At 41.8% G+C, this 15,837-nt stretch overlaps 1 protein-coding gene across 3 annotated transcripts in view; it reads left to right on the forward strand.

Annotated features, from left to right (window-relative positions):
• Positions 1-12,604, forward strand: part of rassf1 (Ras association domain family member 1) — a 64,845-nt gene extending 52,241 nt beyond the window's left edge. For all 3 annotated transcript variants that reach the window (XM_033036768.1, XM_033036767.1, XM_033036769.1), the window contains 4 exons: positions 3,594-3,698; positions 5,166-5,469; positions 8,182-8,297; positions 10,014-12,604. In XM_033036768.1, coding sequence (XP_032892659.1) covers positions 3,594-3,698; positions 5,166-5,469; positions 8,182-8,297; positions 10,014-10,160 — 672 coding nt within the window. In that variant the 3' untranslated portion in view covers positions 10,161-12,604. The remainder of the gene's footprint in view (positions 1-3,593; positions 3,699-5,165; positions 5,470-8,181; positions 8,298-10,013) is intronic.
• The last annotated feature ends 3,233 nt before the right edge of the window (positions 12,605-15,837 follow it).

Consider the following 15,837-nt stretch of genomic DNA (forward strand, 5'->3'; position numbering starts at 1 on the left):
CTCAACTATTTACTTTTTAAAAACAAATAGGAGCCTTAATCTAAGCATGCCACTCATTCAATTCAAATTGAGTTTATTGCCATATGAGCAAGTAAAGTGAACTACAGGTTCATTGAAAAATCTTGCCTACGGTGACATCACAGGCTTATACAAACACATAAGCACCAAACAACACACAAAAACATAAATTCTACAAGACCGTGACAAGGAAGAGATGGCGAAAACACAGATTTTGACAAGTGCAAAGCACAATTAGAAAACAAGTGCATGGTAGTGCAAGAGTTGGTCCAGTGTTCTGCAGGATTCTCCCATCTCTTTATGCAGCGTCCTGCACTGAAGGGTGATTCAGTTCTTTATAATAGTACATTTTATGGTCCCTCATACTGGAGATGGATTGAGTACCCTCGGGGTAAAGGGCTCGGTTTTGTGCTGTACAACTGACCTGTTTCAGTTTTGTGTTGTTTCTTTGATAATGGTATTTACAGTCTTAGGTATTTAATCATTGTGAATAAATAAGGGAAGTTAATAATTTGCCCATCCCATATGGATTAAATCTATCTCTCAAAAGAAGGTAACGGCAGGTTAGTGGTTTGGATATTATGTATGTATGCAACACGTACAGATCTCTGTGTTTGCAATGCTTGATATCTCATGCAGTATTAATGAGTACTAGATCTTTTTCATATATTATTTATGAATTTAGATATCACATATGTAAAGGTCTTTCCTCCAGAACTTATATCTCCAAATAAATAGTTCCATAACAACCATTGTTTTCACACCCTGAATTCTTGGAGATTCTCGAGGCAACAATTAAATGTATTAGCAAGCGATTGTTATTATTCAGATGATTCATTTGATCGGATGCATCATGGTGTTTATCTAGCAGCGGGGAGCTCTGATATCCTGGCTAACAGTTATCTATCGAGCAACATCAGTTAAGAAAAAACTAGCTGATCATTCATCTCTTTGCTGCTTGTGGTGAAACAGGCTTGTAAATTAGCCACGTGTAAAGAATAATAATTTACAATTCATTGGCTCTCATGTACTTTGATGTCCTAACTATGAAAGACAGTGTATCACACAGTTATTTTCAGAGATTGAGATTGTTAAGAATATAGCAACAAAAATAGTGGGCTGTTTAGTTCCAGGAATTCCATTCCAACAAGCTTAAATAGTTGGGGGAGGGGGGGTGGGGGGGCTTTGGGGGGGAGGGGGAAAGTTGGAGGGGTGGTGATGAGGTGGTCAGATTCACTAGTCTAGATTACCTAGGCTAAAAGGGTTAAATTGAGGACTAATTACAGGGATTAGATTTGTATTCTCTTGAGTACAGAAGGATAATCAGATTGAGTTGTTTAAAATGATCAAAGGAGTTGGTAGTCGGCTGGAAAGTGTTTAGTTTGGGGGAGGTCAGAATAAGGATGTTAGATCTGGTCTTTTTCGGGGTGATTGACAGAAAGCATTGCTTCCTTCAAAGGGTTGGAGAAACATAAAACTCTTCCCATGAGAAACCATTGAGGCGAGGGCACAAAATGAAAATTTGAAGACTGATTTTTTTGAAAGATTTCAATTAGACACGACTATAATGGAATATTAAACTAACACTGGTAGCTGGAGGCAAGGTACAACACGATCAGGATCTAGGTAAACGGCACACCACTTGACCAACCATTGGTCATCTGTCCTATTTTCATGTTAAGTGACTGGTGTTGAGTTTACTGTAGATTGATAATTTTCTGTGAAGCCATCTTTGGCCATTTTAGTGCATCATTAAAGAAGAACTTGTTGGGTGTTGTGGAAAATGGGTTCATTGTGTGTTCTATGCACTGGGTGTAGCTTCAGACTTCCAGTGCCATTTGCCAAAATGCACTACGGTTTGCTTCGTAAGTGTGCAGGGAGTCAAGCAACGAAATCTCCTGAGATGTGATGTGCACAGGATGTGGCTTTCCTTTCGATAATGGACCCTCCGGGAATTGTTTGACGCATCCTGAAGACATTGACAGAAACTGCCAAGCAGTTTTCCTTCCTGAATCCTTCAGCTGTGATTAATTTTAGTGTGAGCACATTTTAGTTTACTCACAGCTAAAAATAAACTCTGAAGCTTTTGTACCTTTCTTTTGATCAAATATGTTTTTGTTACTAGTCTGTGGTCCTGTGGCACATCAAATGGCACATTCTCTGCTGTTCATTCTTATCACCACTGCTATGAATCCTTTTTCCTTGAGTACAAGTCAGACTGGTCAAGTGAAGGCCATAGTGAATCTGGCACATCTACTAGAGCCACTGTGTCGTACAGCATCATGGACCTTAGCTTGGTTCTGACCTTGGCTGCTGTACGTTCTTCCTGTGATACACAGTTTCCCCAGCTATTCTGGTTTTCTACATTACCTCGGAGACGTGCGAGTTGGTCGGTTAATTGGCCATCACAAATCACCTCTAGCGTTCAGGTGAGTGATGGAAACTGGGGGAAGCTGAAAATATGGGAAGGAAAAAAAATGAGATTAGTGGTTGACAATTGGTGTAGACTCGGTGGGCACAAGTGCCTGTATGTGTGCTGTGACGTGAACTCTTAAATAATCCCATGATTCTATCACAGTGAAACATTGGTGACCATCAATTAGTCTATGCAATTTGTGTGATGGCTGATGGCAAAAGTAATTGTGGAATATTCTCCCCAATCTTCCTCTTGCTTCCTCTCTCCTTTAAGATGCACTGTACTGTTCTTATTAAACTTTTTGATCCCTGTCATATTCTTTGTCTTTGATTTTTTTTTTTTAATTGAGTGCATAGTAAAGGGTGAATGATTGGACTAGCAACAGAGTTCTGGACCACTGGTCCAGAAAATGAGTTTAGATCTCACCACGGCAGCTGGGGAATTTGAGGTCAAGCTCATAAACAAAACTGGAGAAAAAGAATCTAGGCTCAGTAATTCTAACCATGAGCAAGCAGTTTGCTGTAAAGAACCCACACTGTTCGCCTGTTCTGCTGGGAAGAAGTCTGCCACTTTAGCCAATATCTCACCATTGTGGTTAATACATGTTGCAATAGAACTAGATAGTGAAGGCCACACAACAAAAGTTGCCTTTACCCGTGATGTCCACTTCCTTTGGACAGAGATGAAAAATAGTTGTTCTGAGGCAGTTTGGGACACATTATGCTAAAGGTGCTGTAAAACTGTAGCCAATGAATGGGTAAAATGGTGCAACAAATAGTATACTAAATATCAAATGTTAATAGATGGCCTTTGGACCACCAAAGGCTCTTCTAAGCATTTGTATGCTAAAGATGGAAAGGATGTACTGTTAAGAAATGAGTACATGAGAAACAAAAGCAGAAGTGGGCCATTTGTATCTTGTTGGCTGCTCCAAGGGGTTGGATGGGAACTAGTCATTTGACATTTGGGTAAACCACCACATTTAGTCTGGAACCAGTGGGCCATGAAACCTGGAATAATAAAATTAATTCAAGCAACGCCTTCCACTCTGTTCCCCGCATCACCCTCCCATTCCTTTCTGTACATAGCTTGTGACAGGTTAATGGAGGCTGTGTGGGCTAATCCACGGCATTATTAAAGTGTCCCTGTTACTCTGCAGGATGAATACATTAACTGGGAGAAGCAGGTCCTTACACGTGATGAAATCGGAACCAAGATTCGAGAATACAACTCGCAGATCAACAGCGATCTCGTGATGACCCTGGTAAGTAACCCGGTCGTCCTGCTGGTTTCACTGTCCGTATCCCTTCCTTATCACCTCCTCCATAGCCAACAATGGAACAATGTGGGCTCCTTGGCAATCAGTGCCGGCTCTAATTTGTTCTGTACCTTTCCATACCTCTAGTTTCCCTCTCCCCGACTCTTATTTTGAAGAAGTTTCCCTCTCCCCTGACTCTTATTCTCGACCCGAAACATCACCTGTTCCTTTTCTCCAGAGATGCTGCCTGGCCCGCTGAGTTATTCCAGTATTTTATGCCTATATTCAGTGTAAACCAGCATCTGCTGTTCCTTCCTACACACTCTTACAAGTAACATGTGATGTTTGGTTCTCCTGGTATTACAAGCTGCATTTTAGAAAAAGGTCAAGTTACTTAACTATTGTTCGAGCACCTTCATCGGATGGATTGCAACAGTTCAAGCAGAGATTCGTCAACTCCTTTTAATGTTGAATAATGCCTTTATTCCAAAAAAATATATATTTTTTTTGTTAAAAAAAAAAACTGCTTGCCTCCTATTATCATATCTGAACAGCCTTCCTTCATTTTCAGCATCTGATCAGTCAACATTCTTCTGCCGTGTTTTTTTTGATAACAAAGTCTGCAAGATATGATGATTACATGGGGAGAGTGTGAGAATTTATAATGCTGGGTAAATGGTCTCCTTGTCTGTGATTTGTCTTTGGCGTTCTAATGCGCTTTCTGACTACACTTCTTCCTAAGTGGGTGGTGTTTTGTTCTCTTCTCTCCATTCAGAATTGCTCATCCCAAAATGCAGGGTAGGAGCAATGGGGAGGGAGTGCATTTGGTTCCAACTTTCATTGAATGATGCCAGAATATCCTCCCACTTCCTCCACAGAAATGGCTGGGCTTGGCTGATGTAACCTTGGGCTGAGATTACTGATTCTAGCCTACAATCTTTGTCTCTGTTGGATACATTGGTACAGGGACATCCAATTCAAACAGCACCTCTGATTAGCCGCTTCCTGAAGATGAAGCAGACAATGGAATGTCCATCCAATGTGACAATTACACTTGTTGGGCCCTCTAGTTTTGGTTAGTTTAGAGATACAGCGCGGAAACAGGCCCTTCGGCCCACCGAGTCTGTGCCGACCAGCGGTCCCCGTACACTAGTTGTATTTGGACCAAGTTACCTGTGGGTGGTTTGATTTTTTATCCTTCGAGTAAAACTGCAGCCATCAAATGGATTTCATGGGCATTCTTTTCCTTCCAGAATTTTAAGTGCCTGCTCCTCATGCACATGTTGCATTCCAGCCAGACTGTATATCTTAGCAGAAGCCAGTTGGTTCATTGGTTCACTAGATGATTTGCAGAAGCAGGAATGAGACTGACTTTCTATTCAACATGCATTAGAACAGGGCACACAATGTAAATGTAGTTAGTAACGGCACCTCTCATTTTTTCCTCTTTTCATCAATTCTGCATCTCCACAGAATAATGATGGAACATACACAGGATTCATAAAGGTGCAGATGAAATTGGTGAGGCCAATCTCTGTCTCTGCAAACATGAAGCCTCAATCCATTTACGATGCTAAGAAGTCGACAGCGTCGGCGCGGCCGCAGTCAATAAAGCGGCGCACGTCCTTCTACCTCCCAAAAGACACTGTGAAGCATTTGCACATCAGCAGCCACACAAAGGCCAGTGAGGTGATCAAAGCTCTGCTCAACAAGTTCATGGTGGTGGACAATCCTCGCAAGTTTGCCCTGTTCGAGCGGATTGAGAAAGAGGATCAAGGTATGTTCAGTGGGAGGAGTTGAGAGTGTTAAGAGTGTTCAATTGTCATATGTAGCGACCACATAATGATCAGATTCTTACTTGCTGCAGCATACAGACCTGTAAGCACGGTATCACAGAAAACATAAACACAAAAAAACATAAAAAGTCCCTAGTGCAACCAACACAGTTCATACCGAAGATAGACACAAAAGCTGGAGTAACTCAACGGGTCAGGCAGCATTTTTTTGTAAAAAAGGAAAAGTTGACGTTTCGGGTTGACCCGAAACATGATCTATTCCTTTTCTCCACAGATGCTGCCTGCCCTGCTGAGGTAGTCCTGCTTTTTGTATCTATCTTCGGTTTTAACCAGCATCTGCAGTTAGTTCCTACACAAGACGGTTCATAGTTTAGTTTGTGTTTGAGCCTGACAGTTGTTGGGAAGAAGCTGATCTTGAACATGGAGGCCACCGGCTTTCAGACACCTATACCTCCTCCCTGATGGTAGGGGTGATATTGGCGTGTAGTAGGGTGGTGAGGATCCATGAGCACCTCCTAAAGATTGGACTCGAGCCCGAAGAGATCCTTAAACCTGCATTTATATAACACCTCTCATGTTCTCAGGACAATGTGCTTTCCAACCAATAAGATAATTATAAAATGTTTCATTATTGTAATATGGGTGGTGGAACTGCTAATTATCTTATAGAAAGATCACACATCATTGAGGTGTGTTATGAAGTTAGGTGTTAGTCAGGAAATGGGGAGAACCCCCCCCCCCCCCCTCCAACTTTTAATTGGATACGTTATGTGGGCTCATTTTCACACACATGAGAAGGGCTCTGATTTTTTTTTTTCATTACAGAATCAGCAGTGGTGGGGGGGAGGGGGGGGGGGTTTGCTATACCAGCACCCGGCCAAGAGAGGATCTGGATTCTAATGCGAGAAGCAATATGGTAGATGGGTCTTTGTTTTAATCACACTACAGAGTAAGGGCAGCTGAACCAATTGTATATATTCAGCAATCCAGAGGCATGTGTGAGAGCCAAATGGTCACTTCCTGTTCCTAAAAATGCTGTGTTATAAAAGGCAGAGAATGGCAGATCGCATCCAAGTAGTACTAATCTGATGAGACCCGCACGTTCACTTCCACTGAGGAAATCCTGACATAAATAGAAATTGTGCATTTACTGATTCCCTGCCAATTCCAACCCGAGGATGTGAATTTATGGCTCACCAGCCGCACCCCTGGGAGTTGGCTTCAACGTGCTTCCTGTCTCCTCCCTGAAATGTTTTTTGTTCCAAGCAAGGAAGCTGGACTCGAGAAGTGCAAGCCTGGTACTTTCCCAGCTAAGTTTTTGTTTAATGCTGTTAAATCATGTTTTTGAAAAATCTTTATGGAGCCTTTACTCAAACGTTGCATGTAAGAATCACTTCTGGCATTTTATTTTGGAGGTCATTATTCTTAAGACATCACTGTCTTTGAAACTTTAAGTCAAGCAAACTTTTAATCAACTGGATGACATGATGATGCAGCAGTAGAGTTGCTGCCTTACAGCGCCAGAGACCCGGGTTCCATCCTGACCACGGGTGCTGTCTGTACGACGTTTGTACATTCTCCCCAGGGCCTGCGTGGGTTTTCTCTGGGCGCTCCGGTTTCCTCCCAAACTACAAAGACATACAGGTTTGTAGGTTAATTGGCTTCGGTAAAACTGTTACTTGTCCCCAGTGTGTGTAGGATAGTGTTAGTGTGCGTGAATTGCTGCTCGGTACGGACTCTGTGGGCCTATTTCCGCGCTTTATCTAAACAAAACTGGCATTCACGTGACCCTGTCACTGTCTAAATGGCCTGTCCCACTTGGGTGTCATTTGCGCGTCATTTACGCGACATCATTTACGCGTCACGCGCAGGGCATGCATGGCGCGTGGTGGCGTAGGCAATGATGCGCGGTAGCGCGTGGCGCCCCAGAATTTTGCGATTCTCAAAATCCTCGCTCGCCACCTGCGTGACGCGCAAATGACGCCCAAGTGGGACAGGCCCTTAAGGCTTCAATTACAATGTAAGCCACACACCCTCTCAAGTTACACTGTTATTGCTAAGAGACATGTTCTTCATTCTGTGTCGTAACTGCTATTTCCCAACTCCAGGATATTAAGCTGTTGGTATCAAAGCCGTATCTCCTAACTTGCACATTTACTGGGATCAAACCTGCATGTCCAAACTCTGGATGAGGAGCATTCAGTGATTCATTGTTGATGAGCAAAGAAATGCATAGGCTTTGAGCCTTGTGGCAAGGAGAGATGTTCCTCTTCTTCTTGCATATGGCGTGCACAGCCTAAAGTTGTAGGTCAACTTGTTCTATTCGATCTATTTGTGCACGTCGGGTTGATTGCATTAGTCGAAACAGGGTGGACCACGTGAAGGTTGCAATCTCCCACCCCAGGAGAGATGTTGTAATGAGGGGATGGAGATGGAAAGTCAAAATATGATCATTCTTAATTTGATTGAATGTATATGGTTCATTTTCTGAATGTTTCATGGAGGCTGTTCAAGTCAATGTGTTGAGTTAAAACTTGGTAAGCGGAAATATTGGCTCTGCAAACAGGCCCTAATTTGGAATCCTACAGAAGTGGGAGGGGGAATTCATCATACATCCCAGGAGTTGAGGTTGTGATTCTACAATTACGCCATTAAATAAAATATCTGAAGTTTTTCCTTTTTTTTCTCTCCAGTTTATACTCGGAAAATTTCTGATGATGAACACCCCTTGTACCTTAGATTGTTGGCTGGGCCGGATGAGAAGATGTTAAGTCTTGTCCTGAAAGAGAATGAGACAGGAGAAGTGAACGTAAGTGAAAATGTTTTCGATCATGCTGGTGGAATGGGTGTAAATGCCAGCTAAAGAGTCAACTCTCCTGCATTTAGCTCAATTACAAATCCAGGAGAATTCAAATTGGGAGAACTCAGTTAAATAATATGAGATGGGGTATTAAATCTGCACCTGGAAATGTTTTTTCCACCCACTGGGTTGTCTTTCCAAGAATGCACGTCACATTGCTTGATTAGTTATTCAGAGGCACAAACTAATAATGTGATAATATAGATTAGGGAATTTTGAATTTCGTTCTTAAAAATTCAGGAATTAACAAATTGACAGTTAAGCTGTCAAATTTTTAACAACTGTCAAGGCTTTGTTCATATCTGGCTAGTCCTTTCATATCCTTTAAAGAGGGAAACATGCAGTCTGACATTTATGTGACTCAAGCCACACACCATCATGAATGACCCCTAATAGTCCTTGAGTTGCCCAGTGAGCCAAGCTGCTTCATCAAAACAGGTTGAGTGTGTGCAATAAATGCCAGCCTTGATGGTTATATCCACACCAAGGAACAAGGCACACTGAATGTATGTAGAGCACCCCGTCACTCTCCTAAATTGTTATTTCGTTTGGAAGTGATCCCCAATGTGTAACATTTTTCTGGCTAAAAGGAGCTTGGAATAAAGAAGAGACTGGCAAATGATTAATTAGCAAGGGTGTCAAAGGAGAAGGTAGGAGAATGGGATTGAGAGGGAAAGATGGATCAGCCATGATTGAATGGTGGAGGGGACTTGATGGTCTAAATCTATTCCTATGACATGACTTTATGGAAATGCTACAAGTCTGACAAGCTCCATTTTTAGTCACAGGAAATGAATCACAGAGCTTTTAAAATGGTTTCAATTATGTCATAGGGCTGGGGCAACAAAATATGTTAATTTGGTAAAACTCTTAGCTCTGAGACATAGCCATGATTTCAAATCCCACTACACATAATTTGAGCACCTAAGCAAATATTCCAATTCAGTGTGAGAGAATGCTACACAAGGTGTTCTCTTACAGTTGAGATGTTAAACCAAGAGTCGGCTGTCTTTCACAGGGACAAATTTGGGGGAAAGCAGCACCCTGCCGCAACATTCATCCCACAACCAGAATTATAAAAACAGAATCATATGGCCATTATTCCAGTGCTGTTGTGGGAGCTTGTTATTTACAAACTGCCACCGATGTTTCTTGCATCACAAGGGGCAGCACGGTGGTGCAGCGGTAGAGTCACTGCCTTACAGCGCCAAAGACCCAGGTTTGATCCTGACTACAGTGCTTGTCTGTACGGAGTTGGTACGTTTTCCCTGTGACCTGCGTGGGTTTTCACCGGGTGCTCCGGTTTCCTCCCACACTCCAAAGATATACAGGTTTGTAGGCTAATTGGCTTGGTATAATTGTAAATTGTCGCTAGTGTGTGTAGGATGATGTTAGTGTGCAGGGATTACTGGTCAGCGTGGACTCGTTGGGCCAAAGGACCTGTTTCTGTGCTGTATCTCTAAACTAAATTAAATAATAGTGACAACACTGAAGTTGTAAGATACTTTCAGTTGTCCTGAAAGCAAAGGAAGCAAAACATAAAGTCCTACTTGCTCTGTTTCACCCCAGGGCAGTTACAGATGTGTCATTGTGATTAAAGAGGATTGAAGATCAAATGCACTTGTGGGGTCAAGTCCATGAGTTTTTATTTTGTTTTCTGTTCAGTGGGACGCCTTCTCTGTACCAGAGTTGCAGAACTTCCTGCGAATTCTTCAGCGCGAGGAGGAGGAACACATCAGGCAGATGTTTGGGAAGTATGCCCGGTGCCGGCAGAAGATGCAAGAGGAACTTGCGAACCGCTCACCAGGCTGACTGGAGGCTCTCGTCACCACGTGATGAGAGAGAGAGAGAGAACGAGAACGAGAGAATGAGGGGGGGAAATAAAAAATATTGTGCATGCGCTCACATGTATGAATGTGAGAAGGTCTTGAATTAATGTTACCTGGCTTGGCTAGGAACAAAGTACGAACTGTGGAGAACACAAGTTGTGAGTGGGGTTACTATGAGCTGAGTGGGATATTGTGTGGTATACAAGCTCTGCCTGACATTAACAAGTGCGAATGAGACCTTTACTGATGCTGAACTGAACAGTTGAGGGCAATTTGTGGAATGTTTCTGTGCAAGGAAAAAAGTCCCTTTGTCCTGTTAATCTGAGCAGTGCCAGTGTAGATGAATGTACAGAGCTCCATAATTTGAAGTTTCCATAAATTATCTGAATACTTCATTCAATAGTGTGGCATTATGTAAGATGGGGGCAAGGGTCCTGGCACAATTTCTTTGTTTCTTATATTGCATTCTCATCAACCACCAAGACCTCTTAATGCACTGATGTATACTGATATGTATGTATTATAGATAATGATTCTAAGGACATTTCATTATGGAATTGATGGGATTCCGTGTAGGTGAAAATTATTCACCAAAGCCGGATAACAGGACAGGGGGTAAAGTTGGTGAACAAAGACTTGGGTGCTTAAGCAAAAGGCAGTGGCATTGAGATATTTCCTTTCAATCTCCTACCTTCATTAATACATCCACCCTCTCACACCAATGCCAGCTGAAAGCAAAATAGTAGGATCGGGGACAAGGTGACATTGTTTCTGTCGGTCAGAATGTAGCACATGATGCATTTGAAAGAGGGAGAGAATCTGATTTAAGGAGTGGAATTGTATTTGGGCTTTTGGAGTGGAGCATAGGCTTGGCCCAGTGTGAGTCCAGCCTATAGGGGATACAGATTAGAATGGTGGCATTGAGAGGGGGGAGCTGGCCTGGTATGGATGATATGAGTGAGATGACCACCTTGCAGTGGATAGAATTGATTTGCGGACCAACAATGCAGTGTAGCGAGTATGAGAATTAGATCAGTGTGTTTGATGAATTGTTTGGGGCGGGTGTGGGACTGGATTGTTGAAAGGGCAGTGAGTCTGAGGTTTGAGAAGGGAGGGTGGGAAAGAAAGGTTTTGGCTTAGAATGGGGCTAATGAGTGGAAACCAGCAGGCTAGGTTGCACTTGAGTGAGAAGTTCGTAGCGATTCTTGTTTATTTTATGGCAAAGGTTAGAATTAATACAATTTAGTTTTGGTTGGAGTAATCACTGTCAGAGGACATTTGAATTCAAGGCTGCAATTAAATAGCAGAATACAGATCTGGACACACCTCAATGCTAAATTGACTAGGCAGGTATACATTTGTTGGATGTATCTAGTTAGCAATAAGTTTGTTCTAAGTCAGAGTAATTCAAAGAAATGCCTCTTAGAATAGATACCCATTTCCCAATGGCTATGGGTGAATGTTGGGACTTGTGTATCATGGAGTTGAGCTTAAAATCCCCGGTCTGAGTTGATTTAGCCTGGGCAAAGAAAATAAAAATAATTTAAGAAATACTGCAGATGCTGGAATCTGAAATGAAAGACCGAAAATGTTATAAGCACTCAGCCGGTCAGACAGCATTGGTAGAAATGAAAAAGTTAATTTTTCAGAGTTACAGGAGACTACGGATTCTGGAAATTTAAGCCAAAACAAAGTGCTGGAGGAACTCTGGTCTGAATAAGTGTCCTGACCTGACACATCGTCTGTCTATTCCCTCCACAGATGTTGCCAGACCCCCTGAGTTCCTGCAGCAATTGTTTTATTGCATTTTATTTTCAGGTCACTAATCTGCAACAGAATGGGTGGAAAAGAAAACATGTTGTTTTTTTGTCCACAGTTCTGAGGGTAGGTCTCCTACCTGAAACACTGTATTTTTCTCAATCTGACGTTGCCTGATCTGTTGAATGTTCTGGTATTTTCTAAACAGATTTAGATTAGCTGTGTTACAAGTTGTAAGCTTGATGCAGTTGGTTTAGTTATAAATTACTCATGATTGCAGGGTGGTAATTCATGGAAAGTTTCACCATGTGAATTGAAGGCTCAGATTTGGCTGTAACACTACAGTTGATGGGATTCCGTGCAGGTGAGAATTATTGACTGGTAGCTGAGCTTATGGAAAAAGTGGGTGAGGTGTGGAGGAGGCACAACACAGGCAGATGTGATGATGTGGAACTGCCTGCATTGCTTTTCACGCAGTTCTGTGTTAATCTAATCGAAAAGCATGACCTGACATCCCGAATGATATGGACAATTACCAGCAGTCCAAGAGAAATGGCTCGTTGTTTGAGCTTGTGCCATGATCTGAGCTGAAATAGTTCACCCTAACCAAATGAGTTTATAAATTATATTTGTATTTTAACTTTTATTCAATAAAATGTGAAAAGAGTACTAGCTTTGTGACTTTTTTTTAATACAAAATTAACATGACTTCCATTAATATCTCCATTCTGAAAGATGAGGCAAAGTTCTAGTTCAAAGTTTCTAAATTTACATATTTTAAGGACTAGGTTTAAAAAAAAAAGCATTCAAATTGCTTCCATTTCCTCTTTCCGATTCCTTTTGTCATTATTTTATAGTTCTGCTTTTCTACCACTATCAACACTTATTCTATCAACTGTGAAATGTTCATTTTAAAAGTTTTATTGTTGGAATTGATGCTTAATAGTCTGATGTAGTCAAGTCAAGTTTATTCGTCACATAGACATATGAGATGTGCAGTGAAATGAAAAGTGGCAATGCTCGCGGACTTTGTGCAAAAAGACAAACAAACAACCAAACAAACTACAAACAGAATGTAACAGTATTTGTTACATGTAATGTGAACTTCTAATAATTTAGAGACTGATTAGCATCAGTACTATGCACAATAAGCATCAATATTTTTCAAAAGCATTATCACAGGAGGTTATGATTCGCTGTACCATTCTGCTAATTTTAAAGTTGTTCATATTTTGGGCACATTTTTGTATCTCATTTTACTGGCTTCAGTGCAAATGAAGTCAGCTGGCAAGAGAAATGTGGTGGAGATCTAAACTAAATATTTGAACCCAATAAAGTCACTCGAGATTATAAACAGGACTGATAAAACTGCAGAAATGAGAATTTTTAACAACTTTTGCAATTTGTTAAAAAAAAAATCAGCTACAACACTCATGGAAGTGAAAAGACAACAGTTTATATTTCATTGTCTATCAACACGGGTTACAAATTATTTTTGGCGCCTGTTTCCAGGGAATCTTCAAGCATGATTACCTGCATGTCACTATGATCCTAGTGTGTCATTGCAGGTCGACATTTAATTGGTATTAAAGCATGCAGTGAAAAAAAATCACTTGGTTGTTCCTTGTCCATGTATTTACCGTGGGCAGCCCAAAGAAATCACAGATCTTAAAATTTCCGTTCATCTTGGATAACTACTTAAACAGTCTGAAGAAGTGATACGACCCAAAATGTCACATATCCATGTTTTCCTGTGATGCTACTTGATCTACTTTGTGTCCTATTCTTAAACTTGAGTTTTCTAAAGACACAGCGGATCGGGCACATCCTATTCCATAAGGCAATTGATTATGCTTTTCATTGTTATCCAGTCCACATAACTAATTCATCATCTTCTTACACAGTCCTCAGAATCTGACCTATACTTCCACCATTTCTGAGGTGATTAAGACCAATGTGGTAATTGCAAATTGGTACAGGAGTAGTTGATGGAATGGATGGGTGGTTTGGCTAGTTGTGTGTTCTTTTCCCCATTTACTCCAGGCTCTTGCATGGTGTCAATCTGTAGATTAGAGGTTTTCCTGAATGATCCAACATTCTGAGCAGTGATGCACTCGAAGTTAGTGAGAATGTTGCACTTTTCCAGGGAGGCATTAAAACATCCAAGCATAGTTTCCTCTGTCCACTTGGTAATTTAGTGCTATTTTTAGAAATCGTAGTCTGTTTTTGTACTCTGCTAATGGCCATTTGAATGAAAAGGACACAAAGTGACACAAAGAACACATGCACCAATTGGTACAGTGAGATTTGAGATACCATACAGCCATATGAATAAAAAGAACACAATACACGATAGGATTTAACGTAAACATCCCCACACAGCGGAATCAACATTTCCCACTGTGAGAGAAGGCAGTAAAGTTCAGTCTTCCTCTTGTTCAGCCGTGTTCGGGGCCTTTGAGCCCTCCACAATCACCGCTACGGCGGCCCGATGTTCAGGCCCTCTTGCCGGCATGATCGGAGCTCCGGCGCGGAACGGAAGAACACACTTAGCGGCTTGGAGTTTCCGAATCGGCCACTTCTTACCAGAGATCGCGGCTTCCGATGTCCACAGGCCGAGCTGGGTGGAGCTCCAACACTGGTGATCCTCGGCAAAAGATCCCAGGACTCTGCGATGTTAAAGTCAGCGCCGCCCGTGGCTAGACGCTCCGTAAACCACAGCTCCACGGTGTTAATCAGCAGGCCCAACACAGGCGATCTCCAGCAAGGCATCGTCCCGCTCCGTGATGGAATTCAGTGCTGCGCCACTGCTGAAGCTCTGGCCTGTCTCCGGTAGGAAAGGCCGCGCCAATCCAGTTGGTAGGCCGCGAAGATGCGACTCAGAGAAAAGACGCATCTCGACCAGGTAAGTGGCTGGGAAACGGTTTTCCCCTTTCCCCTCACCTCCCCCACATAAAAAAGACTAAGAAACCTTTAAAACATACCTTGTGACTTACTAAAATTAACAAAAAAGGGTGTAAGGACGGACAACTGCTGGCGAGGTTGCCACACCCGGTGGCGCCACCCGATTCTTGTTCTTGTTACAGATTCCGGCATCTGTTGGCTCTTGTGCCTATATCTCTTTATCCCTTTCCTATTCTGAGATTTCCTTGAAATCCTTCCATACACTTTATGGTAGTACAAACCATGTTTGATTTTGATTTCTTGGAGTTCAGCATTGAGTCTGCAACAGCTGCTAATAATTCTGGCTGTTGCTGTTATCTGCTCTCAGAACTTGCAAGTAGATTGTACCGTTTAATATTAAAAAATTACCCAAATATTTCACTGAAATGTCATGAAACAAAATGTGATACATCGCCTCATGGGGATATTAAATCACATGGCCAAATGCTCAGTATATACCAGATCCATGTCCAGACCTACTCAGTCATGCTAATTAGGTAATGGTTCATCTCTAAAAGAAAATGAAATGAATTTGAGCCATCTGAGAAACCAAGTTCATGTTTAAATCTTTCATACTTTCTTCTGTACTCTTTCAACTTATGCTTCCACAAGGACTTAGCCTATTCATGTGAATGTTGTCTATTTGTATTACCATTTAAAATATCTTAATCGTCCCCCTGAAATATCCTCTATGGGGTGGGTGAGGTTCAGCGTTCCCGATCTTGGACAATTTAAAGTTGTTTTTCTCCTGATGTGCTCCACTGCAACATTCTCAGGAGATTGTCTGGGAATGAAGCTCCTACCAAACGATGTCAATGATATAATCTAAAAGAGAAGATTGCCAAATACATCAAAACTTCCAAGTTTGGTGGATAATTAGATACACGTGTGAGTTGTTTGGCTGCATTGTGTGTCTGCTTCTCGTGACTAAATATGATGCATGTACTTAAAATTATATA

Source organism: Amblyraja radiata, chromosome 18, assembly GCF_010909765.2.
Source record: "Amblyraja radiata isolate CabotCenter1 chromosome 18, sAmbRad1.1.pri, whole genome shotgun sequence".
NCBI lineage: Eukaryota > Metazoa > Chordata > Chondrichthyes > Rajiformes > Rajidae > Amblyraja > Amblyraja radiata.